Raw genomic sequence first — 25460 nt, forward strand, 5'->3', positions numbered from 1 at the left:
AAGTCCTGACTGTCATATTCCTCCTCCAACCACTAGACTGCCCTGTCTGTTTCTGGCTGGCAATATACCCTATGCTCATGAGAATGTAACTTTTCTTTCTGCAGTAAATAACCCTCATCTTTCAATGAAACAACACTTGGAGCAGCCAAATCTGGCTTTAGCCTCCAACAGTTAGGAGAGCCGATGCCGCGCTGCCTCGCAGCACTTGGTTACCAGACATCCACTCTCAGTCCCCATTTTAAAAAACACATAAAAGACACAAATGAAATAAAGGGCAGGGAACTGAGACTAGCCACAAATGGGAATTTCTTGCATGTGTATTTTAGCCTGGATGACCTTTGTACTAAGGGAACTCAGGATCCTACATGGGCAGCAATTGTACGTGCAAAAGGGAAGGATGGCCGTGTGGTTATAAGGGACAAGGCAGGGACTCGAGCGGTCTGCGTTCCATTTCTGAAACTGTCACAGACTTTCTGTGGGGGGTTGTGCCTCACCGTGGGGTTGTGAGGCTTTGTTCATCATCATTATTAGTAATCTGTTATATTTTCTATTACTGTAGCACCTAGAAGCCCTAGTTATAGACCAAGACCCCACTGAGCTAGGCACTTTACAAACGCAGACTAAAAACCAGTCTCTGCCCCATTAAAGCATTTGGGGATTTTCTTGTGGAAAGAGTTATTATTGGTGGTAACAGGAGCAGTGCATCTGCACTGAAAGGGGCAGTAGAACACTGGGTGATTTTTTTTTTTAAATAGGTGAAGTGTCTTTTTTTGGTTCATTTTGTGGTTTAATGTTGCAAAAAAATGGACATCTGTTATATCAATATGTCCAAGCAGAAAAGGTGAATGCCCATTGTGCCGTGCTTTAGGGGATGATGTCTAGTGCGTCCCATGTGAAGTAGAGACTTTTAGCAAAACATGGCTAGAATGTTTTTCTGTAGGTAGACTTTACTTTCTTGTACTATATCACTTGAAGGACACTTCTGCATTTTCCGTGATTCTTGGAATGATTTCTGGGGTTCTGGGATTATACATCAAATTTAACAAGATGATATATGGCTTTGAGGAGAGACATTTGATGTACCACTTAGCCTTCCCATAATTTACTGCCTTCCCTTGGTCTCTGGAGAGGAAGGGGTTTATCTGCACTACAACTTGACTTTATAAATATCATAGCAGGAAAGGGAAAAAGAAAGCAGGCTGCGGCCCTGTCTGCTAAATGGTTATATGATAGTGATGCAGGTAGGTGACATTAAATGCTACTGTCTGCAACCTTAATTGCAAGTTGCCATCCCCTTGGCCATTTGAGTCAAATAATGTGCTATTCATATTCCTGTTTTCTATTCCCTCTTCATGGGATTTTACATTCCAAAGTTCAGATGTGGATGAATAATCTAAATGCAAAGCCCTGTTTTGGAAAAAAAGACATATACGTATAAACTAGCAGTCTTTGCATGCTGTTTAATTTCCCTTCCTTAGAGGAGTATCAGGCATGACAGTGTCATGAAGCCCAGATGGAAAAATGTTTGCTTCCAAGACTTCATGAAGATTAAAAACAAAAAAATGGGTTTGGGGAGGGTGAGGAGAACCTGCTAAACAATCCTTTGCCATTTCTGATTTTCCAAGCAGCTAAGTGGTGTTCTTTGAACTCGCTTCAGAAAATTTTTACCAGGAGCTATTTCTGGCCTTTTGCTTTACAATCATATCCCCGCACTGGGCTATTAAGTTGAAAATTCAGTCGAGCATTAACGTTGAAACAATTTTACATAGCCTCCCCTCCGCAGAGCACCCCTCCAAAATACCCTGCCATTTGGAATAAAGTGGGAGGGGAGGAATGGGAAAGTGGCAAGGAAGAGGAATGGAACTGGTGCACTGGTCTGGATTTTAATAGGTCAAGTCATTCTGGTAAATAGAATTCAGGCTGTTGCATCATCTTTGCCTGGTTAAACTGTCACCAAAGTTCACTTTGCCACATTCTGGTGGAGATCATTGGTTGTCAGAAGGGATGAAAGAGGCATTGTTGCAAAAGACTAAAGGAGTAAAGGAAGAAAGAAGCATCTAGGCAAGGAGATCATATGTGCATTACACATCCAGAGCCGTAGTGGCACAAAGGTCTGTGGTTAACTCTTTCAGCCTCTACCCTCAGAATGCTTTGGGAGGGGTCTTTTCTTCTGTTTGCGCCCCAGTAGGATTCTCACACATAACATACATCTAAATGTTCCTTTTCTCTCTTTCTAACTAGAATATATTTAATTTGCTCTGAACTCAAGCTAGTCCAACTCCCAGGTCTCAGAGTCAGGGGCAGGGGGAGAACACAAGGAAAAGTATTAACCCTGCGACATCCTGTCTTTGAGACACTGTGCTACATTAAATTGATTTGCAAATGAAAGCTGAAAGCTAAGCAAAAGCCACCAACCTATTTTGCCTAAGGATGATTATAATGATATTTATGTTCCCTTAAATGATAAACCAATTTGTTATCTGCCTACATAAACATTTGCTTATATGAGCTCCAGAAATGTTTTATTTTTATTAGCCCAAACTTTATCTTTTTACGAAGACACAAGGGCACAATAAAAGTAGCATGCAAATATAATACCCAATTTGTATTTTTCCATGGTCAGCAGAATCCATTTGATATTAGGTCAGTGTACACATCAATAAAGCGCACACTCTCACAGGCCCATTGTAATGGTCCTGGTAATTTCTATGCTGCCAGAGTAACGGGGTTAAATAATACTTTAAAACAGCTTTGATTTTAAGAGAAATGTAAAAAGAAGTTGTTTTGGGAACAACATGGTGTATAGGGGATAAATGGTAGAATGCTCTCCCAAGATTAAAATGATGTTGCAATAACGATCTCAGAGAGACCTTTTTCTATGTAGGCCCCAATTCAGCAAAGCATTTAAGTGCATGCTTAAATTCAGAACATGCTTAAGTGCCTTTGAATTCAACGGAACTTCAGAACATGCTGATAGGGCCATAGTAAGCTGAGAGAATCATAGAATATCAGAGTTGGAAGGGACCTCAGGAGGTCATCTAGTCCAACCCCCTGCTCAAAGCAGGACCAATCCCCAATTTTTGCTCCAGATCCCTAAATGGCCCCCTCAAGGATTGAACTCACAACCCTCAAGGATTGAACTCACAGGCCAGTGCTCAAACCACAGAGCTCTGGACGGAAATTCTGCGCCTAAACTTTGGAGAGGATGGGTCAAGATCCACGCTTTATAGCTTGGTACCACGCCAGGAGTTAAGTTAGGCCATGTCGTAGCCATGTTGGTCCCAGGATATTAGTGAGACAAGGTGGGTGAGGTATTAGCTTTTATTGGACCAACTTCTGTTGATGAGGGAGACAAGCTTTTTCTTCAGGTCACTCGTCTCTCTCACCAACAGAAGCTGGTCCAATAAAAGCTATTCCCTCACCCAGCTTGTCTCTCTTAGGTGAAAGTACACACCGAAAGGCTAATCTATTGTAATTAAATCAAGAGAGTGCCAGCGTCTCCAGAACTGAAATGTAACCTTTTGAGTGGTGAGGAGAGTTTGGGGAAGGGGAGGGTTTATAGACATTCAATTTACTTTTTATAAAATAGATTTTTCATCAGCATGAGCCTAAGCTTTGCTGGGTTCCAGGTGGGGGCAGAAGATCTGAAAAAGCATGAGATGCTGTGGTATTTCGGGCCTGACTGGAAGCAGGCAATACCGAAATTGTCATGAGACAATGAGAAGGTTTTGCTCCTGTTTTGATTTGTTCTAGGAGTAGAGATAAAGACATCAGAACGGCAGGTGAGCCTGGAGAAAATGGACAGTGGGGAGGGCGCATCCTCGAGCCTCTACTTGGCTTGGCTGATAATGTCTGTGGCTGAGGAACTGAACTGCACTTGGGCAGATGCCCTGTTTCCAGGCTCGAAACCTAGAACCCCACTTCCTTCAACAGAGACTAGAAACGCGAAAATGCTGGCAGCAGTCCTTTGAAAAGCGTGGTTCAGTCCTTGCGTGTGTGTGCCTGCAGTCCAAGTAGGATCATTTTCACCTAATGCAGCCCATGGCCGCAGGTTTCTTTACACAGTTCAGCCAATATGTCAGGAAAGAAGCTTGTGGGAGGAGGCCTCCGAACAAAGTATGAACAGGCACAACAAGCTTGTGCTTCCTTGACCTACCAAGCCCAAAGGGATTCAAGGTTGGCCAAAATTGCTTTCTCTTGCTGAGAGCGTTGCTGAGACATGCAGTCCTGCCTGAAATGACATTTGCGACCAGAAATAACAAAAAAATAAACGGAATTAGGTGCTAATCTGGTCTCTCAGGAAACACCAGAGTACAGTAAATGCTGTTAAAGTGGTTTAATGAGGTAGAGACCAGGCAGTCAGGACAACAATAAGATCAGCGTTAGCTTTTGAGACAGATGTTCAGTAGTTCTGTTGGACGCAGAGACGGTGGAGCGAAATGTAATACAGTGGTGTGCTTTGGATTAGACTCTTCTTACTCTGATGGGGTTTTATTCACTCCATGGAGACCTTAGTGATGTTTCCAACTAACCATATTTTGAGTACAAAACACTTGCAACAGCCCAGCTTATACTTCAAAGTACTGGAGACTCAGACAGCGTAGTATTAGGTTATTTTGTCGACAGCCCATGTTTCAAAAAGGCTACGCAAAAATTTATACACGTGTCTTTAATTGAAATGTGACGATCGGTCTGATGAAAGATTCAAAGCCCTGGTGACTGTGGACTTCTGCTTTTCTACGGAAGAGGTAAAGCGTGGGTAGTGGCACTGAGAACTTCCCCACAGTGTCCCACCAATGCATCTCAGCCTTGACTTTGAGGGGCCACCTCTAATAATAAGGCTTGTATTGCTTTTCTTCCACAGATCTTTGTATCATTACCCGTATCTTAGATGTGGGAAACTCAGGCACTGATAGATTAAATGACTTGTGCAAATTCAATGCAGTGGGAGTGTGGCGGCACGGGTAATAGATGCAGATCTCCTAGGACTCCCAGTTCTATGCCTAAGGGAAGGAAGCATAACTGTTGAGAGAAATTTGGGGCCTCAGTAGGTCATATTCACTGGGCCCCCAGCTCTCTCATTTCACCCGAGTTAGACATTTGGGGAGCTTCCCTGAGCTCATGGCCTTAGTACAACTGTCCCCACCTTACCCCCGCCCCCCCCCCCCCCCCCCCGGCTCTCTCTTCAGCCCCGGAGGGGAGTTTGCTTTCCATGAAGATTCAGTTTTTGGCTTTTCTTCTGAGTCTGTTGATGGTGTCCAGTTGTGGTTTTTCTGAGGCAGCAACCTGAGGTAAAATTTAGAAAAGGGACTAAGAGAGCATATTCTACACCTTTGTCTCGTTCCATCAGCCTTAATACCATGTGTAACTTTTACATCTATGACCATCTCCCGTGAATCTGAATCCTTCTGAGGTGGAAATCTCCCATACACCAGCCTCTTTGCTGAATTCTGGCTTTTGTGGTCTGACCTGGCATCAGGAAATTACTCCCACACTTCGGTGAATTAAGAATCTGCATCCAGCCTCGTGGCTCAAGGCCCATCTCTAGTTTAACCATATACCTATTTTGGCTTCAAAGCCATGTTTTCATGGGTGGCTGAAGTTCAGGGGACCACTGCATCAGACGTAGCTCCTGGAGATATTCTTCACAAGCAGAAGAATCCTCTTTGAGGCACTGCAGAAGGATAATCAGGCATGGCAACGGCTGCACCCTTTACAAGAGTGAGCATGTGCTCCCTGCCTTGATGGGTGTGGCTGGTGCAGAGATCGCCTGTGTCCTGGCTATGCTGCCACATTGCTAGTGGATTATGTAGCAGCGCTGGTGTCACTAACACTCCCTTCTTGTACTGGCAGAATGGGGTACAAGCAGCAGGGGCTGGCCCCTGTGTGGATGTGCAAGTTGGAGTTTGCCAGTCTGACCTCCCTCTTTTCCTTTGTGCACTAAGGCAGGAGCAGTTGGAAACTGGTCCTTTATCAGCAGAGGTGAAAGTAAGCCGGGCCGGTCCGGTATGGCGTACTGGCAAGAGCCTTTCCCAGGCTGGCACTTCAAAGGGCCCCGGGCTTCCCGCAGTGGCTGGAGCCCTGGGCCCTTTAAAGCACCCGCCAAGCCCTGCTGCCGGAGCCCCGGGGTAGCGGCGGCAGGGCTCCGGCAGTGATTTAAAGGGCCTGGAGCCCCGCTGCAGTAGCGGCGGCTGGAGCCCGTGGCCCTTTAAATCGCTCCTGAGCCCTGGGGCTGCCAGCTGCCTCTGCAGCTGGTAGCTCTGGGGGTAATTTAAAAGCCTGGGGGCTCCCAGCTGGAGCCCTAGGGCCTTTAAATGATTTAAAGGGTACGGTTATTTAAAGGCCCCGTCTCTTCTGGTCAAGGCCACGCCCCCCTGCTCAGGACTCTGGAGTACTGGTAAGTCCTTTAAGTTACTTTCACCCCTGTTTATCAGTATATATGTTCATATACATGCTGCATGATTCTTTGTTTCTAGCTAGAGCCCACCAGGATTTCTTTTGAGTAGAACATTTGTTCTGTGCTGAACCTATCACTCAAGTGAATAGTTTAAAGCTGGAGCGGCTGTTGATTTTAACATTGTTTAGGTTGGCTTTGGCCACCCTAGGCCTGCACATGTTTTTATTTAAGGATATTTTTTTTTCTTCAAACAAGAGTGCAGCCATGAGAGGTAGGAGAGGAATGTGCATGGGTAGTGAGGCCTGCCACAACACTGCAAGCAAAGAGAACAACTGGGAATAACTGCCAGTGGAACACAATTTGGTGATTTCAGCTCACACCTGGGCAAAAGCACCCATTCTTACATGTGGTGGTGGTGGTTTTCAGAGTGGATTTGAAAAACTTTGGCTGTCTCTTGTGGATAATGGTGTGATAACACTGCAGTGAAAAATGAAAACAAATCTGCAGTAATAATTCAACTCATTTTCTCTTTAATGAAAATACATTCCAGTGGCTATATTGCCATTTAATTTTACTGTTATGAATTTTCTAAATTTGGTGCTGTGCATTTACAAAGCCTTGAATCATAGAATCATAGAATCTCAGGGTTGGAAGGGACCTCAGGAGGTCATCTAGTCCAACCCCCTGCTCAAAGCAGGACCAATCCCCAACTAAATCATCCCAGCCAGGGCTTTGTCAAGCCTGACCTTAAAAACCTCTAAGGAAGGAGATTCCACCACCTCCCTCGGTAACCCATTCCAGTGCTTCACCACCCTCCTATGAAAAAGTTTTTCCTAATATCCAACCTAAACCTCCCCCACTGCAACTTGAGACCGTTACTCCTCGTTCTGTCATCTGCTACCACTGGGAACAGTCGAGATCCATCCTCTTTGGAACCCCCTTTCAGGTAGTTGAAAGCAGCTGAAAGTTGAACTCTGTGCACTCGGGAAGTGATGGCGAAAGAAACCTTGCTTTTCTTTATTTGAACTTCTTAAACACTCTGGCATCTGCTAAACAAGTCACGCCTTTCAAATCTCTGTAATTTTAATTTTGAGTTTTGCGATTCCAAAATAGGAAGGATTCACAATATAAGATTGAAGTTTAAAGGAAGGCCATTTGTTTTTTGGGTAGCTGTATCAAATAGCAGTAAAGACAGGACCAGATACAGTTTCACTCATTTTGCCTTGAAGTCTGTTGCTCAATAGCTGCCTTTCAAAAAAGATGACTTAAGTATCACACTGAAAGAGAGAGAGAGTGGAAAATACTCTCACTGCGTGGGTTAAGGAGAACTCCATGGCTGCAAAAACTGGACTTATTTTAAAGTGTAAAATTTGTGTTTCAGTGTTTGCAAGATACAACTTGGGAAAGTTACAAGGCTGAGAATATGTGATCCATACAAACATAGAAATGGTGGTAGGACTGGCTGTATTGGGGATTGGTAATGTGATACATGTGTAACGGGGTACTGGCCCTTTAAGGCCAGAGAGGGTAGTTACCCTGTTCCATGTCTCCCGGCAAGCAATTGAAGCAATCGTTGGGAGAGAGGAACGTGGTCTGGGGAAGCGTTAGTGTATGGGAGAGGGAAGGTATAGGGCCATCCCAAACCATTGTTGCATTGCTCCTTTTAAGGGTCTGGGACCAGGAGGGTTCCTTTAAGGACCTACAGGGTCACAGGCCACAAGGGAGTGCCCTGGGACAGCACCATCTACGGTGAGATTTTCAGGTGTAAATTGCTGCTCTGATTCCAACCCAAGGTCAGAAAAGAATGAAAGCTGTTATTAGATATGGGCCTCAGGTATATAAAGTTCAGATCCCAACCTGAAATTCTCAAGATTATGGGTGTTAGGTCTGAACCCAAACGTCAGTCTCTTGTCTTTGCTATCTGACAGCTGTTGGATGGACTACAAGAAAAAAGTATGGCACTTGTAGTCCAGTAACCTGTGGACAGGTGTCCACATCAACCCTAATTGGTCCCCTGATTGCCAGCCTCTGAAGGGAAGCTGAACTATTGAACAGGCCAATGGATACTGAACTCGTGTCTCCCGAATCATCATGTCTCTTCCAGGTTAGAGTTCAGGCATACCTAGAGGGTAGCATAGGGGAGCCTGCATCTTGTGCTGGATCTGTTAAACAGAGAATTGTGCTTTCCACAGCTAACTAGCCAGCATCTGTCACAAGCACTAGCTGCATTTAAAAGCCAATACCAATATGCTTAAGCCCAAAAGTTACTTTTAAAGACAATCTTCCAAAATGTAATTTTTAAGAAAAATGTTTATAAAAGATAACGTCGTGACTTTCTAGTGCAGGTGCAGGGGTGGCCAACCTGGGGCTCTGGAGCCACATGCGGCTCTTGAGAAGTTAATATGCGGCTCCTTGTACAGGCACCGACTCCGCGGCTGGAGTTACTGGCGCCAACTTTCCAAAGGGCCGGGGGGTGCTCACTGCTCAACCCCTGGCTCTGGCCCCACTCCACCCCTTCCCGCCCCCTCCCCTGAGCCGGCCGTGCCCTCGCTCCTCCCCTTCTCCCTCAGAGCCTCCTGCATGCCAGCTGATCGGGAGGGAGGGGGAGGCGCTGATCGGCCGGGCTGCTGACGTATTCCTGTGGCTCTTTGGCAATGTACACTGGTAAATTCTGGCTCCTTCTCAGGCTCAGATTGGCCACCCCTGTTCTAGTGGGAGGGTGGTGGGATTTCGGTTTAGATGTTTTCCTGCAGGTTCTGCAACCCAAACAGTGAGGAGTGAAACAGACTGTAAACAAAACTAAACTAACCAGACACCTAACAGTGATAAACAGCACAAATAAAATAAGTAAATGGGTTTTAAAAAGTGCTTTCTATATGAGTACTCCAAGGTATTATTTAAGATCACAAGTGAGGACTTTTTTTAATATGTTTTTGCTCTTGACAATTTAATTATAAAAAGAGAGAAAATCTGTATAGAAATTAACATGAAAATGTGTAAGTATATATTCCCTGTGATAAATACATTTCAAGAATATATATTTCAAGTATATTTCAATATATTTCAAGTCCACTGAATGCATCCGATGAAGTGAGCTGTAGTTCACCAAAGCTTATGCTCAAATAAATTGGTTAGTCTCTAAGGCGCCACAAGTCCTCCTTTTCTTTTTGCGAATACAGACTAACACAGCTGCTACTCTGAAACCTGTCATATTTCAAGAAGTTATTTACCAGATTCCATGTAGTAAGGGATTAACCCGTCCTTTTCAGCTCACGCAGTACTGACCCTCCCTAATGTGTATGGAGGAGGAGTGAAAGACATTTTATGGGGCTTGAATGTAGGGTCTGAGCTAAAGCCCACTGAAATCAATGCAATGTCTCTATTGCTTTCAGTGGGCTTTGGATCAGGCCCCAAATGGGGAATAATCTTTCCAGCATTAGAGGAAAATTAATCATCTACTAATCTTAATAATAATTATATAGAGAGAAAGTGTGTGTGTATATATATACTATATAAAGTATTATATATGTCATCTCAAAAGCATGGGGCAGAGTCTTACCTGGTGTAAATTTTCAACACCATTCAATTTTATTTTTATTTTTGTGTGATTAGCCGTGGTTGTATATACTGAGTTAAGTATCCGCCTCTTTAATGCTAGACATTTTTTTTAAATAGAAGAAAGTGCAGCTCTAGTTACAGGAGACATTCTGGGCTTCTCTTTTCACTTGACAGAGTCGGGGGCTGATTTATCTCCTTCCTCCTGCATTACTCAGTGTTAATGCTAATGACACAGGGTGGTCATCAGGTTCTAGCTGATGTTCTTGCATTCTTTTCTGCTGCCTCCCACTTTTCTTCTGCAGACAGGGTTGCCCCCACCAGCTGCTACTTTTGTCAGAGACATTCTTTCTTCTATTTCTCTGCCTCTGGGGCTCAAAAACACACCAGAGAGGAGTGACATTAGCGTATCAAAGACTGAATTGATGGCTGGGTTGTAGGCTGGACAGCTGTAGGACATTTAGAGGGACTAAAGAAATATAAAAGAATCCTGCTATGGTCTCTGGTCCAATTGCCTCCAGAGAAGAACTAAAAATGTACTGATTATTATTATTTTTTTGTCATCGTGGGTTTAGATTTGCCACTGGCTGGGATTAGAATGTCTGTAAACAAGAAAATTAAAAAAAAATAATTAGGATTCACAATTTGCTTGCTATTAAAAGAGCCATATTTCTCTCCCTGTGTGTATGTACATACTGTGTGTGAGAGTAATTAAAAATTCATTGTGAATTTTAGATTTATTTGTTTTATATTTTAAAACTTTTTGTCTACTTGAAATGGATTAAACGGAAAACAGAGATGTCTGTCACAATTTTGTCTTGCTGGTTTTAGTGTTACCCCTCTTGAGTGTTTTAGATCTAGATGAGATGTGTACCTGAGGTCCTGACCTCATATGGTCATCAAAATTCCCATGGTCCTTTTTGCAAGAGTGTATTTTTTATTGCCTGTTTGTAAGCACTGTCCCTGTGGCAAACTGAAGAAAACATGCCCTCTGCCCCACAGAGTTTACAGTTTTAATAGACAGTCAGGACAATATAGTTTGAAGTATTTTATTTTATTATCCCTACATAGGGGTTGAATTGTTAGATGTTAACCTTAGAGTCCTGGCTAAATTCCAACGGGGTGGTTACATTTTAACTACTAAAGCTCCCTCCCACCCTGTCTGTAATTTCAAATGGATACAGTAAAATTGTCATCCCTACCAACTCGAAACTGTTGTGCCATGTGCTGTTAAATAACTGTCCTGTTCCCGCCCAGAGGTGACTGCATTTCAGTGCAGGGTGAAGTGCTTTCTATAAAACGATTAGTCTCTCCAGTGTTCCTCAGTGCATCTAGTCCTTGTTTGTTTTGCATACTCTGCTGATTTTGAATATATCTGGTCTATGTTTTGATAGAGACAAAACCGGGCCAAAACAGTGAAAAAGAAAGCAGCGTCCATGCTAATAAATGTCATTTGCCAGCACTTTACCTTTCTTTGGCACAGTGCTAAATCTTGTATCAAGTGTAATGCAGGCTGCAATTGGCTTTACAATGTGAAGGGAAATGGAACCCCACTGCTTTTCTTGTAGCTCCAGGACATTTATCACAAGTGAGCGAGCAATTACAATGCAGTTAAACTCACTGTGGTAAATCTTGTTTTTAAAAAGGAAACTAACTTTGTTGTTGCAGCCTTGGCTTTGTGTCATTAGACTTGCGATCCTTGCTGTTGCACTGTCTTTCATAGGGCATGATATGAATAGCTAGCAATGCTGCTGTCATTAATTATAGATTATCCCCATGTATAATGGATGAACAATTTTAATAAAAGGATACGTTTTAATATTAATGGTCCTTTGTGTCCTGCATAGGGGACCCAATTTAAGGATTTTTTTTTTTTTCAGTAAACCTGCGGTCTGGAGCTGAGCAGAAAGTGGTGTTCATCACTGCCCGTGTCCACCCTGGAGAAACTCCCTCTTCCTTTGTATGCCAAGGTGAGTGTCTGCAGAGTCGCCATGTGGAATAAAAACGCAGTGATGGAGGTGTCTCTCTCCCAGGCTCTCTTTTTCCTTGGCCTCTCCTCCTTTGAGCATCTCACGCCAGCGCCCTGTGGCCCTGGTAGCGCTGTTTAATTATAAGAAACAGTCTACTTGTCTGAAGGCGTTGTTCTGAGGAGCAGAGCTTTTGGTGGCTGACATGCACAAAGCAGCACTGCTAAAAATAGAAAGAAAATTGCCCAGCTCGTGTTTGCAAAGGGTTGGAATCTGAGGATTCCAGGTAAAAATAATCCCAGTGTGTTTTCATGTAATTTCACTGTATAGGCTTAAAATATTTTAGTTTCGATGCCAAGGGATTGCAATAGGCCCCCAATATCGAATGCAATCCATGGGGCTGGATTCTTGGCTAGTGTAAATCAATGGAGTTATGCTGATTTACTGTATCAGAATCATAGAATATCAGGGTTGGAAGGGACCTCAGGAGGTCATCTAGTCCAATCCACTGCTCAAAACAGGACCAATCCCCAACTAAAGCATCCGAGCCAGGGCTTTGTCAAGCCTGACCTTAAAAACCTCAAAGGAAGGAGATTCCACCACCTCCTTAGGTAACACATTCCAGTGTTTCACCACCCTCATAGTGAAAAAGTTTTTCCTAATATCCAACCTAAACCTCCCGCACTGCAACTTGAGACCATTACTCCTCGTTCTGTCATCTGCTACCACTGAGAACAGTCTAGATCCATCCTCTTTGGAACCCCCTTTCAGGTAGTTGAAAGCAGCTATCAAATCCCCCCTCACTCTTCTCTTCTGCAGACTAAACAATCCCAGTTCCCTCAGCCTCTCCTCATAAGTCATGTGTTCCAGTCCCCTAATCATTTTTGTTGCCCTCCGCTGGACACTTTCCAATTTTTCCACATCCTTCTTGTAGTGTGGGACCCAAAACTGGACACAGTACTCCAGATGAGGCCTCACCAATGTCGAATAGAGGGGAATGATCATGTCCCTCGATCTGCTGCCAATGCCCCTACTTATACAGCCCCAAATGCTGAGGAACTGGTCCTGTTTATCAAGCAAGTCCCATCAGTCACTGCTTACGCTGTGCTCATTATGTTGGCTGCTTACAATGCAGCAGATGGATTTGTGACTGGCCCTGTTGATTTGTAAAGGCCTTAATAAGAAACAACTGATGTAGATTCAAGACCTTCTCCCTGTGTCCCTCATGGTGATGTCTCTCCTGCACCTCTCAAGGGAGCTATTGTTCCATAGGTTAGCAGATGTTGGAACTTTTGCTGTAGTCCACTAGGATGTAGAGCTGCTTCTTCGACATCCACATCAATCTAACATTTCCACCTCAGGAGCCTCTTCTCTTTTAGTCACTGTTGGCCTCTGTGCTGGACCCCTCCCCTTAATGGTACTGATCTGTTTAGTTTGGCTAGTTAGGCTTCTGTGGTCTCCTCTGCTCCACAGATGGATGGGGACAGAATCCTGGCGTATGATATGGAGAAAAGTGGAAAAGGGAGGTGGAGAGTACTATCTCTATTACACTTTTCCTTCCCTTTCTATACCTCTGAGGAACCCTCTCTCCAGGGGCTCCCTGACTGGAGACAACAGTTCACTGCAGCACCTTCCCTCCCACAACCCAGTGGAACCAATGTGGATAAATCAGGACTCACCCATTTTTTTTCCGGCTCTGCATTTCGAATCCCTCCTCTGTCAGGTGCATTCTGAGGGAACTGACTAGTAGAGATATTCACAAGAGCTCTGCTGCCAGGAAGGCAGTCATGGAAACAGGATCCAAAGTGGAGGACCCTTGTCTTCATGCTGATCCTACACTTTCATGGATCCCATGAGATCTGCTAATCTGGGGACTGGACCCCTTCTGCAGGACTGTGCGGCAGGGCAGGTAATGCCCTTCACCTGCCAGAACAGTGCCTAAGACTCACTGAATGGAGGTTCAGAGGGTGTTCCCATATCCTGTGCTGGAGTAGCCAATATAGGAGATTATAGGGCACTTGGTATTTATTAATTAGCATGTATTTATAACTGGATGCTGTATGACTTTGTTTGATGCTATGTGTAACTGTTTGTGTTGCCCCTGCTAGGTCTGGGTTGAGCCACGCTGCTAGGGGGATGCTTTATAAATATTGTTTTATTGTGGTGGTGAAATACTATTAAACAGGAAAGGAGCAAAATGTGCAGAAGAGGTGACAAATGTAGCCTGATGAAGGAACTAGATGGAAGTCATCTCTGATTGTCTTCCAGAAAGACTTTATGCTTTGGGAAGAAGAGTGGGAGTTGAGGGGCAGAGGGGGAGAAGAAAGCAAGCCAGTCTTGGAGAAGCATATCAGAAGCTTGCTGTGACTGCCATTACAGTGCATGCTTGACTCGCTCAGCAGTGCAAGGATCTGAGTTGAGTGAACTCCACCATGCACTGAGCCACTCTGTTCAGTGCAAATGAAGTTGCCTTGTGTGTATAATTAGTGTCATAAGGAGTGATGGGAAATCACAGCTCCCCCCTCCCCTCCGGAAATGGAGTGCATTTCAAGTTCAGTTCGACATTGTTTCTGACATTGCCAAAAGTAAAATGAGGTATTAGCTTTAGCTTTGGAAATTTTTGTGGAAGGAATCGGATCCCTTGGTAGTTAAGCTCCTGGAGTGAGAGCGAAGTTATTTTCGAAATCTTGTTAGACATTTTGGCAGAGTTCGATATTTCAGTTTAATATCTGAATCCAAACCCAGTGCATTCAGCACATGGCCGTTTTGCCTGGTTTACAAATTTCTCCTGGATGGTTTGCAGCGATTACACGTACAACCTGTAGCATGCAGATACGGCAGGCTAATCCCACAGATTAGATGGAGTGTGAATCTGGGTGCAGACATCATCTGATGTAGGGAGGGGCTGGGCTGTAGCTGCCAAGGCCTGAAGCAACAGCAAATGAAGGAAACAACTACCATTGAGAGAGGGAGGTTGTACAGCCAATTTCCCTTAAACTGTTTGTTTTTGTTTCTCTCAGTCTTGGTTGTCTGATTTACTCAGAAACCTCAGTTCAGTCTCCATGCCCTCACCTTCCTAATTCCTGCCTCCCACTCCATTCATCTCCCTTCACACCCCTTTACTGTGTCCAAATGTAACCCAGGCCTGCTTGGGGTGGTGCTCTGTCCCCAGAAGTGGCACCTAGAGAGCCCAGCTAGAGATGGATGACTCTGCTACAGCCTTGGCTAAGAGCCAGGTGGCTTTTAGTTCATGTATTAGAGGCACATACACTAAGCTTCTAAGGTCCCAGGTTTGATCCCACCTGCCTACGACCAGGGTCTGTCAGCGTTACATAAGTTTCGTGACTAACTGCCCTTGTCTGCAGTAGAGAACTCTGGCTAAACAGTCTCTCCAGTACTAGCACCGTTGTTTGGGGATCCTTGACATGCCTCTGATGCCTTGTGGGTTTTTTTTTCCACCAGGTCACATTTAAATCTGGTCTGAGCACCAGTGAAAGTCCCAGTGTCAGAAAGACTCGGGCAGCTTGGGAGCTCAGAACATGTTTACCTGACACCAGAGCAGGACTGCCAGAAACTATCCAATTCACTAGGGCTAAGTCTACACAGCTCACAGCCATAAGCCTCCCAGCCCTACTTGCGGGGCTCAGCCTCGTGCTCTGAAATAGCTGTGTTGTCAACGCTCGGGCTCTGAAGCCTTGCAAGGCTTTACCAAAATCCCCTGGAGTAGACACAACTTCTGTGTCTCCTGCTGTCAAAAGTGTGTCTTTACATGCTACCCTCACGCGCACGTTCCTTGCCTCCCTCCCTCACAATACTTTCTCCTTCAGATACGCTCCTCCCAGAAGGGTTTTGAAAACCCTCATCCTGCCCACCATCCAGAGCGGGAGTGAGGAAACGGAAAAGGAAAAACACATAAATGGAACTAACGAAGCGTGCCCTAAATATTCCTGCTCCTTTGGCTTGCCATCTGTGTGGCCTGTTTAGATTAGAAGCTCTTTTAGGCAGGGAGATTCTTTTTGTTGTCCTACTTTCCTTCAAAATGGCCACCATACTAGCACTATGGAAATAATGATTACGGCCTACTCAAAGGAGATTTGGTAACTTGGGTCAGGAGACTCCAGTATAAAGGATTTTTTTTTTTTTTTTTTTTTTTACTTCCCACCCTGAGGTGAAGTGAAAGTCAAGGGGGCACTATTATTAGTCTTGGCCCACTGTAACAGAAAGGATTAATCTGTCACTTTGGTAAGAGAATCCCAGTGAAGCATACTTCTCCGTGTCTAGAAGGAAAATGGGACAATTCCTCGCCAGGTGTGCATTCCTTTGCCTCCTAGAAATGGAGATCAGGTCGATGCAGCTTGAATTTACTGGAGTATATCACTAAAACAATAATTTCATTTCATATTCTGGCACTTTGCATCCTGTAGTATCACAGTAAATCATGTTATTTCATGTCAGGTCCTAATATATCACTGTACGGCTTACCGCATGGGGCAACGGAACAGGAGCTGATCCGTTGTATTCTACTGCATCTGAATTTTTTCTTGAGAAGCAAAGTCCTTTCTTTCAAATGCGTACCATACTGGGTGTCAAGCAGCTAGATAGGCAAAATGGGCAGGAGGCAAGCACTGACCAGTAGCAATAGTGAGTAGTCTGGGAGCAGGGGATGTAGTAGTTTATAGGCAACTGGAATTAAATGGGAATATTTGCCTCTTGCAAGTTGAGTCCATCAGCTAGTAGTCAAACCAAGGGCAGATCTAACACGCTAGGAGCCCTATGTACCACTCTGATGGCACAATGGATAGTTAGAAGTGAATCTAAGGGACTCCAAATTAATCTAATTTACATCTTCTACTGACCGCTCAATAGATTATTCCTGCCTATTTCTGTAGGGTTCTTTTTCAGTGCTTGCCACTGTAGTGTACAAGTGTGCTATGTTACAAAGTGTACAGACAAGGATCTCTCTCTGGCCTGAAGAACTTCTGTTTTCTTGTTTGTTACGGTGGGAGGTTTACATCAAAGACAGCTAGTCTGCTTCTGTGAGACTCCCACCCACTTACTGACGTACACCTCCTTCCCCATCCTTTCTGAATTTCCCCTAGTGAGTCTAAGGAAGTCCAGAACTGATGTGATTTATATGCCAAGGGACAGGCAGAGAGGGCTGTAGCATGAAAGGCAACAGGAGAGTTTAATCCACACCGTGTTACATCCTCCCCTTCTTTGGCATGTAAAATACTCTCTTACTGACAAGTAACTTATACCACCCTTCCCCATCACCTCTGAACGTGGCCCTGTGCATGCATCTGATACATAACCCACAGAGGAGACCTGAGCCAGGATCTTTGTAGTCTGTTTCCCGCGGCTCCACAAAGGGAGCCAAAAACGGTTCCTGCTGCTGGCTGAGCTGGTACAAAACGATACAAATTCTTTTTCAGCTGAAAGTTGCTTTGTGCTGATGCTGCTACAACAGCTCCCTTTAAAAGCTTTTTTTTTTTGCAAGCAAGGGCCCTTACTCCTGCAGATGTCATCAAATATCCTGGGCTTGGATGTCATCCCTCTGTTTCCTGGGCAAATACTAGCAGCCCAGCCAGACCTCCCAAGAATCCATCAAGTAGTTCATCCAGCCACCCGTCCAACGAACGACAACAAATGCTTTAATAATTTCACAGTTGCTGCAGCTGCCAGGATACTAACCCTGAGCTTACTTCCTAAAAATAAAAAGAAGAATCCTGAATGACCTCTTCAGATTTGTGAAGAATCTTTTGTGTCTCTCCCCCGGGACCCCTTTATAAAAACTAAAACAGTACTTTAGGATATGTGGGGTTTTTGTAAACCTTTCCTTTAATGCTTAATAACCTATACAGTACATCTAAGTGTGTATACCTGCCTTATCGCTCAAGGGAAAACAATGCCCTAAATCTTTGGTTGCTAGGCTTGTCAGAATTGTTGCTGTTGGGTGGGTGGGCGGGTGAGGAGTAGGTTGGAAGGTAGGCGTCTGTATTATTTTCCTGTATTATTATGTGTGTGTATTTTTACATTGTTTTCAGTCTGTTCTTCTGCGGGTGCTCGGTTTCACAGGCCCTTTTCGGCTCAGCTGGAGCCAATACTGCTCAGTGAGGGTCTAGCAGCAGGGAGATCAATGGAGTTAGTGCTCCCCTTATAGGCTGAATTCATCGCTCGTGCTGGTGTCTCTCACAACTGGATTTGCTTCCTTCTCCTTGTGAAATGACACAAGAATTGATCATTTCTCCGACAAGTGATTTTTGGAATCTGTTCTTACCCCCGCAAAAAATTAACTTAAAGAAAAGAGTCAGTATTTCCCACATTTGCTCCTCAGGGCAAATAACTCATTGGCTCTCATCGATATGAATTCTTATGGTGAAATAATACCAAAAAAGGACATATTATCCATCCAAAAGCCACCCCCAGAACCTTTACAGTGGCTCTGATGTCACCTGATATCTGGTTGTGTGCTGAGGGAGTTTTGTGTCACATTCCAAGAATTGTGTTTGTATTGTGTTTGGAGTCTTGATTTTTCTTTTCTTTGGGAGAAAGAGGGCATCACACGGGTGTTCCTGTAGATGGAGAGTGGCACTGGTCCCGTGATGGTCAGCATGGTAAAGTCTATGCTTTATGCCTTATTTTTTGCACCAGTTTTTGTGTGTAGTCTTCGCATATTTTAGCAATGTACATATATGCATAGCTCCCTCCTCGCCTTAGTGTGTTTTGTTAGCAGTTATCTGGTCGGGTTCAGTGCATCATCTAATGCTAAAGGGCTTCTGACTCTTCAAATTTTAATGGCACATAAATGAGGTTTCAAGCCTTGTAAATTACAGCTTGCAGAGGCGTTGCACTGAATCACTAAATCTCCCTAAGCAGCTTCCCTTGTTTGCTTCCTTTGTTAGGCATTTGCCAGTATGGCACCCACCACAAAGTCTGACTCCAAAAAAATGAAAATCTGCGCCCTGAGCTTCTGGCTTGAATATACTCTGCCAGGCTGGGATCCAGCTCCCTCAGAAGATGCAGTGCAAGAGGGTAGGGAGGCGCAGATCTCATCTTGAGCTCACCACAGTTTGACCTTGAGCTGACATTGAAGTGTACAGTCTGAAAGGGGCACAGCCGCTCCGAGGCAGCGAGCTGAAGAAAAACAGACACTGTTATCCACAAGAAGTGGAGCCAAAATGGCTTTTAGATCATTATTTAGGCGACTGCATCCTCACTGTACCAAGTTTGGTCAAGTGGCATGAAATGAGAATCTGGGCTATGAAAGGCATGGGTTTTGTTAACATTTTTATGTCTTTATTTTGAGCTAGTATCCTCTTGCCATCACAGTTGAGAAAAAAATAGGAACGTTTCTAATAAAAAGTTGATGTGGAATTTATAGAGGGTTGGAGGGTCATGGACTAACTTCTGTAAGAGAGATGTCTACCTGCCAGTCTCCTTCTCGGGGTTTGTTGTACAGCAGTTCACTCAGCTGGCTGAGAGTTGAACTTTCCCTCTAAGGGATGAAGGTGCTCTCTCTTTCCATCCAAATGATTCTGGGTATTTTAGTCCCAGAGAGATTCCAAGATGGTGGCAGTTTTCCAGTTCATTTCACAGAGACATTACCTTAGAACTTACACGCGGGGAACTGATCCCCATGGGAACAAATAAGACAGCAGAATGCCATTGCACTGCAACCAGCGGAATTATTTTCCCAAGTAACTTATCCTTAGGAAAAAATAGCACCACATGTGACAAGATGGAAATCTGGCGACTTTTGAGTCTTGTTGTTCGTGTTTAAAATTCCTGCCGACAATTCCTGCCTACCTTTAGCACACTTAAAAAGCAAGAAGGGCTGCATTCTCATTAAACAGCTGCTCCTCCCCGCAATTAACAGAAAACTCTGAACTCTAAGGCAGAAAGTGACATTACCAACAAGAGGGGAAGGTATGTTTTTGAAGTGCAAGAGCAAATATGACTAAGGAGGCCTTTTCTTCCAGAAAGAAACTTTTTGAAATATAATGCTTTCTAGGAACTATTTTTTCACACAGCGCACAGTCAACCTGTGGAATTCCTTGACAGAGGATGTTGTGAAGGCCAAGAAGAGTTCAAAAAAGTAGGGTTCAAAAAAGAACTAGATAATTCATGGAGGATAGATCCATCAATGGCTATTAGCCAGGATGGGCAGGGATGGTGTCCCTAGCCTTTGTTTGCCATATGCTGGGAATGGGCAACAGGGTATGGATCACTTGATGGTTACCTGTTCTGTTCATTCCCTCTGAAGCACCTGGCATTGGCCACTGTCAGAGGACAGGATCCTGGGCTAGATGGACCTTTGGTCTGACCCAGTGTTTCTGTTCTTATGTTCTTTGTGAGGCTGTCCCCCCCTCGATCCTTCCCAGCTGAGAAGCAAAATCTCTCAGTGAAATGTAACAGAGAATTGTACAGATTTCTTTACAGGATTTTAAACACTCAGTATTTTAACTGCAACAGAATGAGTATTGAAGAAAATACTGAGCCTAGAAAGGGCCTATTATAGTAGCCCCAATACCTTCAGAACTTTTCAAGGCCCTGTTTGCTGCCCTTCATATTATGTTTAATTTATGTTTGGATGAATGCCTGGATTTGGATCAATTCTAACCCAGTTCTAGGTATTTTATGTATGTAGTACTCAATATAATAGCAACCCAAATCTCCATCACTTAGTAGGGTGACCATCCGTCCCGTTTTTAAAGGGACAGTCCCATTTTTTGGGACTTTTTCTTATATAGGCGCTTATTAACCCCCCACCCCCACCCCATCCCCTGTCCTGTTTTTTCACAGTTGCTATCTGGTAACCCTATCACTTGACCATCTTTTCTGCCCCAAAAGTAGTCTTACCTGTATAGTGTGCACAACTACACGCATGCCATTTGCACTCCTCCCTGCTCATGCCAACGAATTCTCAATGTTCCCCCAGAATTAGGTACTGTTCCTTCAGGAACCAACCTCTGCTGCAGACATAGTTGCAGGAGTTTCCATTTCTTCCTTGCAATGAGGCTGAGTTACAATGTTCCGAGCTGGATCTAAATTCAGTGGGTCCTCATGCAGGCCTCACAAATGTTCTTGCTAAGCCCTTTGTCTCCAGGGAAGGAGGAGGGGTAGCTCTGTGCTGTTGAGCAAGCTACCAGTGAGCGAAGGGAAAAGTGATTTCGCTGAACATGCAAATGTTGACTTCATGGCCCCTTGACCTACCTGCCCCTTTAGGGGTGACTTGCGTAGCAGGGTCAGAAGGAGCAGTCCTAGAGCTCAGGAGTTCAGGGAGTGTGATTATACCTTATGCGTTTGCCAGCCACAAACAGGGTGGCTTCTTCCCCTACAAGGTGATGTGTCTCTTTAGAATGGCTGCAGTATACAAATATGTTAAAAATGGCCATTTTGGCCACCATGTGGTGCTGGAGTTGGTGAATTCTGCCTGACACATTCATCTGATTTTCCAAGTCAGTTCACTTTGCCCTAAAATCCATGTTGGATGATTGATTAAAGGAGAAGCCAATATGTCTGACTTTATATTTGTCACTGACCAGTTAACTGCAATCCAAGGAAAGGCTCTTTGTTTCCTTCCAAAGAATGCTTTTTTTTTTTTTAAAGTGAAGAATCCAAAATTCAGGATTAGTCTAAGCAACCCCCCATCCTCTCCCTAAGTTGCTTCTCCGTTTATTTTTTATTCTTTCATCTGCGTACAGCAGCAGCTCAGATGTTGGGATTCATACTGAATTCTAAAACAGACCAATTTTTCCCACTTATAAGCAAATCTAGCAAATTGGCGTGACCCAAGCTGGCAAGGGGTGAGGGGACCCTGGCTAAGAGGATAGACTTATTGTGGATTTAGATTACATTTTGGAGAATACTGTAGTTTTGCAGTGGATTAGAAAGGACCCATGGGGAGAAAGAACTAAATTAATTATTTTCCTACCTGCAGCCTGCAAGCTGTAATCTCAAAATGATGGTATCAGTGCATCAGGGTAAAGAAGTAAATTCAGCTTGAGGGAGTCTTATGCAGCTGCCTGACCTAATTTTGTCCTAAATAAATGCTCACAGAAGTGCAGATACTGTGTCTTTTGCTGTGGTCCAATGATGCTAACATAGGGGGTTCACTTAAAGCAGCATTTCAGATGGCCAGTGGCAGATGGCTTTATAAACCTAGGTACTGACCAGCCATATAAATCCATGCTGCTACCTCAGCTCCGTCATCCCTGCTAGCTCGAAGAAATGGGAAGCAGTATTTTATACTCTAGAAGTGACTTTTAGACTAGAAAAAGGGGACACAATTGAACATGCATCGGTGTTAATCATGCTATTCATCTTCAGACCCCTGGGAGGGGGCAGTGGCTGACACTTATGTCATAACTTAGCACTTAAAAGCAGAAAGGGTTCATGATGCATATAAAATGAATTCATGTTCCCTTTTTCTAGAGGTTCAGGAAACCTACTGATGGTCCGAAACAGACAAAGACAACCTCACAATGAGCTGTAGAACACTTTCAAAGATGCTAGGCTGCATTCATCCTTCTCATGAAGAGAACTGGCTATTTGTTTTGTTTGTTAAAGTGCATAGCTCCTAAGCTTTAATAGAAAGGGAGAGACACTCGCCTTTACTTCTCAAAGCAGAATGAAAACCATTATTGTGTGTTCCCCATAAATCTCTTGGCTGGGATTGCACTGTGAAGTATCCCACAAAAGAGAGGCTGTTCTGTGAATAATAAGTACGTGTGTGTGTGTGTGTGTGTGTGTGTTACACATCATTAGAGCAACAGAGAAGGCGGCTACTCTGAGATGTTGTTAATGGAAAAGGAGCTTCTTCCAAAGTCCCATTATAAAGTTTGGCATTAGTCCTAGCAAGACACCAGAAGCTTTGAATCTAGCCACTGTACTGATCTGACAAGACATTGAATTAGTTTACTGAGCTTGAGATGTTCTGGAACAAGGTTTAAATGTCTCCCTCTACACAGTGACATTGTACATTTATTACCAGGTTTGCTTTAATCGGTTAATTATTTGAACAGTTTTGCGCGAATGCTTACAGCAGACTGTTTGACTATCTCTGGTTTAACTTTTACAATAATCAGACAGGTGAAAAAGTCCTTTAGTCCCCGAATCATGCGATTGGAGGAAAGATTCACTGTAATGTGCATCAGGCAACATTGCCCAGGCCCTTTACCAATTCAGGTCTCTATAAAAAGGTTTTTGGTTTAGCCCTCAAATCTTGTTTGCTGACCCATATTCACCTACACCATGCCTTTTCCCCAAAGATTGGTCACAGCCCTGAATACAGCCACCTCTCAGGTGGAGTGCACCATCTTTATAACAGCTCATGGGTACCCAACTCTCTTGGGTAAGGAATGGAGCAAATACAGTATCCAGCTGAACTGCAGAGAGATGTTTAGGTAGCTAGAGCTTATTTTTCCAAATCAGAATTTGACCAGAGCACTGATGTTAGTAATCCCCACATCTGCAAAAAGCACGGTAGAATCTTCATTAGTGCAAGCAATCGGGGTATTGGCTTTAGGTCTCATTTGCATTGCAGCATAGCATGGTTTGTAGTGAGAGAAGAATGCACCACTTCCCACGCACGTGATATTTCAGTCAAGGCCTTTTATCCAAGTGCAATAATCCTACTGAACTAATGAGATTTGCCAGGATCTTCCAGGTGCTGTGGAAGCATGACATGTACTGGGTTAATTATTTTGAATCTCAGACAGTTTTTAAACTTTATCTTTTAAAAAAGCTGTTTCTATTCATCTTCAGTAGTTTCCCAGATTTTCACCCGTAACTGATACTAATCTTGCTGGTCTATAGTTTCCAGCTTTGTCTCTTGACCCTTTGTTCTTTGCCTGCCCTGACTCAGTTCAGATGAATTGATTTTTTTTTTCCATTTTGTTTTCAGTTCTTTTGTCTCTGAATTGTCCTCCACTTGCCTGCCTGCTCTCACTGGATCACCGTACCAGCTGCTCAAAGGAGCCAGCAGTTATGTGTGACTAGGACTTGGTCACTTGGGTGAAATTCCACCCGTGGCCCAGTACAGATTTGTCACCTGGTTTATATGTATTTGGTAAGGTGTACTGCATACAGGTTTAGAATGTATAGAAGCCATGTTTTGTTGGCTTGTGCATCATAGAGAGGGAAGGCCCTAAAACTCATTTGGGGCTGGTGGTGAGGCGCATTTCCACAGCAACCTGTCCTCCTAAGCCAGGAGCCTGCAGAAGTGCTGTGCTCTCTTAATGCAATCATGTCTCTGTGAGTCTCGGGGGTGGAATAGCATACCAGAGCAGGAGAGTGACAGCTGGGTCAGCCTTACCTGCCATGCTTCCCTGAACTACCAGCAAATCCTGGCATGATGGCTAATGCTGATCAAACAGCCATGAAATCCCTTCCTGGTATGTACTCCAGGCAGCAAAGCAGAGATGCTGGAGCACAGTCCAAGTCAGCCTGGCTCTTTTAGGAGCAAAGTCTGCAGTGTGAGGATGAGCCCTGATCTCTGATTGCCTCCAAGTCTCTGCGATTTCCCAAAAGCTTCCCTTTGAAGGAAGTATTTGGATAAAAAGTTCACATGGTGAAGGTCATAGAATTCCCTGCATGCTTTTCTCCTTCCTCAGCGGCTTACCCAAGAAAAGAAAATGTGGCCCTAAAGTAGGACAATTTCTGAAATATACGTAATACGCTTCTAAAATGTGTGTCGCATCCGCCTCCAGTGCTGTTTACATGCAGGATAATAACCTACAACTTTGCCAGCTCATGAAGTTACTCATTTGTACTTGGATATTGGAGGTGCCAGGCTGAGTCTCTACTGCTGATCTACATGGAGGGAAATTGCATATTGGAGATGGCTGAAAAAGAAAAATGTTAGGTTTTTGTGAATTTTTTTTTTAATTCAAAATCATTTGCGTTCCAAAACTTTTATAAAAGAACCATTTTTTGTTTGACATTTTCCATGAATCAAATTTTTTTTTTGGTGGTGGTCTAGCTTTTTTCCCTTTTTTCTCCCCTCTCCCCTTCACTTTATGTTTTCTTTTTCATTTTGACCCTAAAAAGGGGAAATAAGAAAATGGGTGTGGAAGGGCACAAGAAAAACTGAAAAAATACTCATTTTGCTGAAAAACCGGAATATTTTGCAAAAAACAAGTCTTTTGTGAAAATTTTCATTGTGACAAAAAATCACTAGAAAAATTTCAGCCACTTGTGTTACATAGAAGTAAATGTTACCAACCTCCCGATCTTCATGCTAAATGTAATTAGAAGCCTGGAGTCTTCTGCTAATCCACAGAGCAGGTAGAGCGTACACAATAACAGTGCAAGCTTTCTGCATTCACCATCCCAGCTGCCCCCCAATGTGCGCCATCTCTCACCTGAGGGGCCCATCTCTGACCGTGAGAGTTGAGTTCAGTCTGCAGGGCTGTTCGGTCCCCGCTGCTGAGAAGGCCAACCTCTTTAATCGCAAACTTTATTCACTGATCGCTGTTCTGCCTGAACACCCCACAGACTTTAATGATCTTAACCTCACTGACTTCTCATTTGAAAGAGAG

At 43.9% G+C, this 25460-nt stretch overlaps 1 protein-coding gene across 1 annotated transcript in view; it reads left to right on the forward strand.

Annotated features, from left to right (window-relative positions):
- The window catches only part of LOC102939366 (AGBL carboxypeptidase 4), a 1380179-nt gene that overhangs the window by 1073317 nt on the left and 281402 nt on the right, over positions 1-25460 (forward strand). Inside the window, exon 7 of the mRNA XM_007062150.3 lies at positions 11833-11922. Coding sequence (XP_007062212.1) covers positions 11833-11922 — 90 coding nt within the window. The remainder of the gene's footprint in view (positions 1-11832; positions 11923-25460) is intronic.

Source organism: Chelonia mydas, chromosome 8, assembly GCF_015237465.2.
Source record: "Chelonia mydas isolate rCheMyd1 chromosome 8, rCheMyd1.pri.v2, whole genome shotgun sequence".
In the NCBI taxonomy this organism is placed as follows: domain Eukaryota; kingdom Metazoa; phylum Chordata; order Testudines; family Cheloniidae; genus Chelonia; species Chelonia mydas.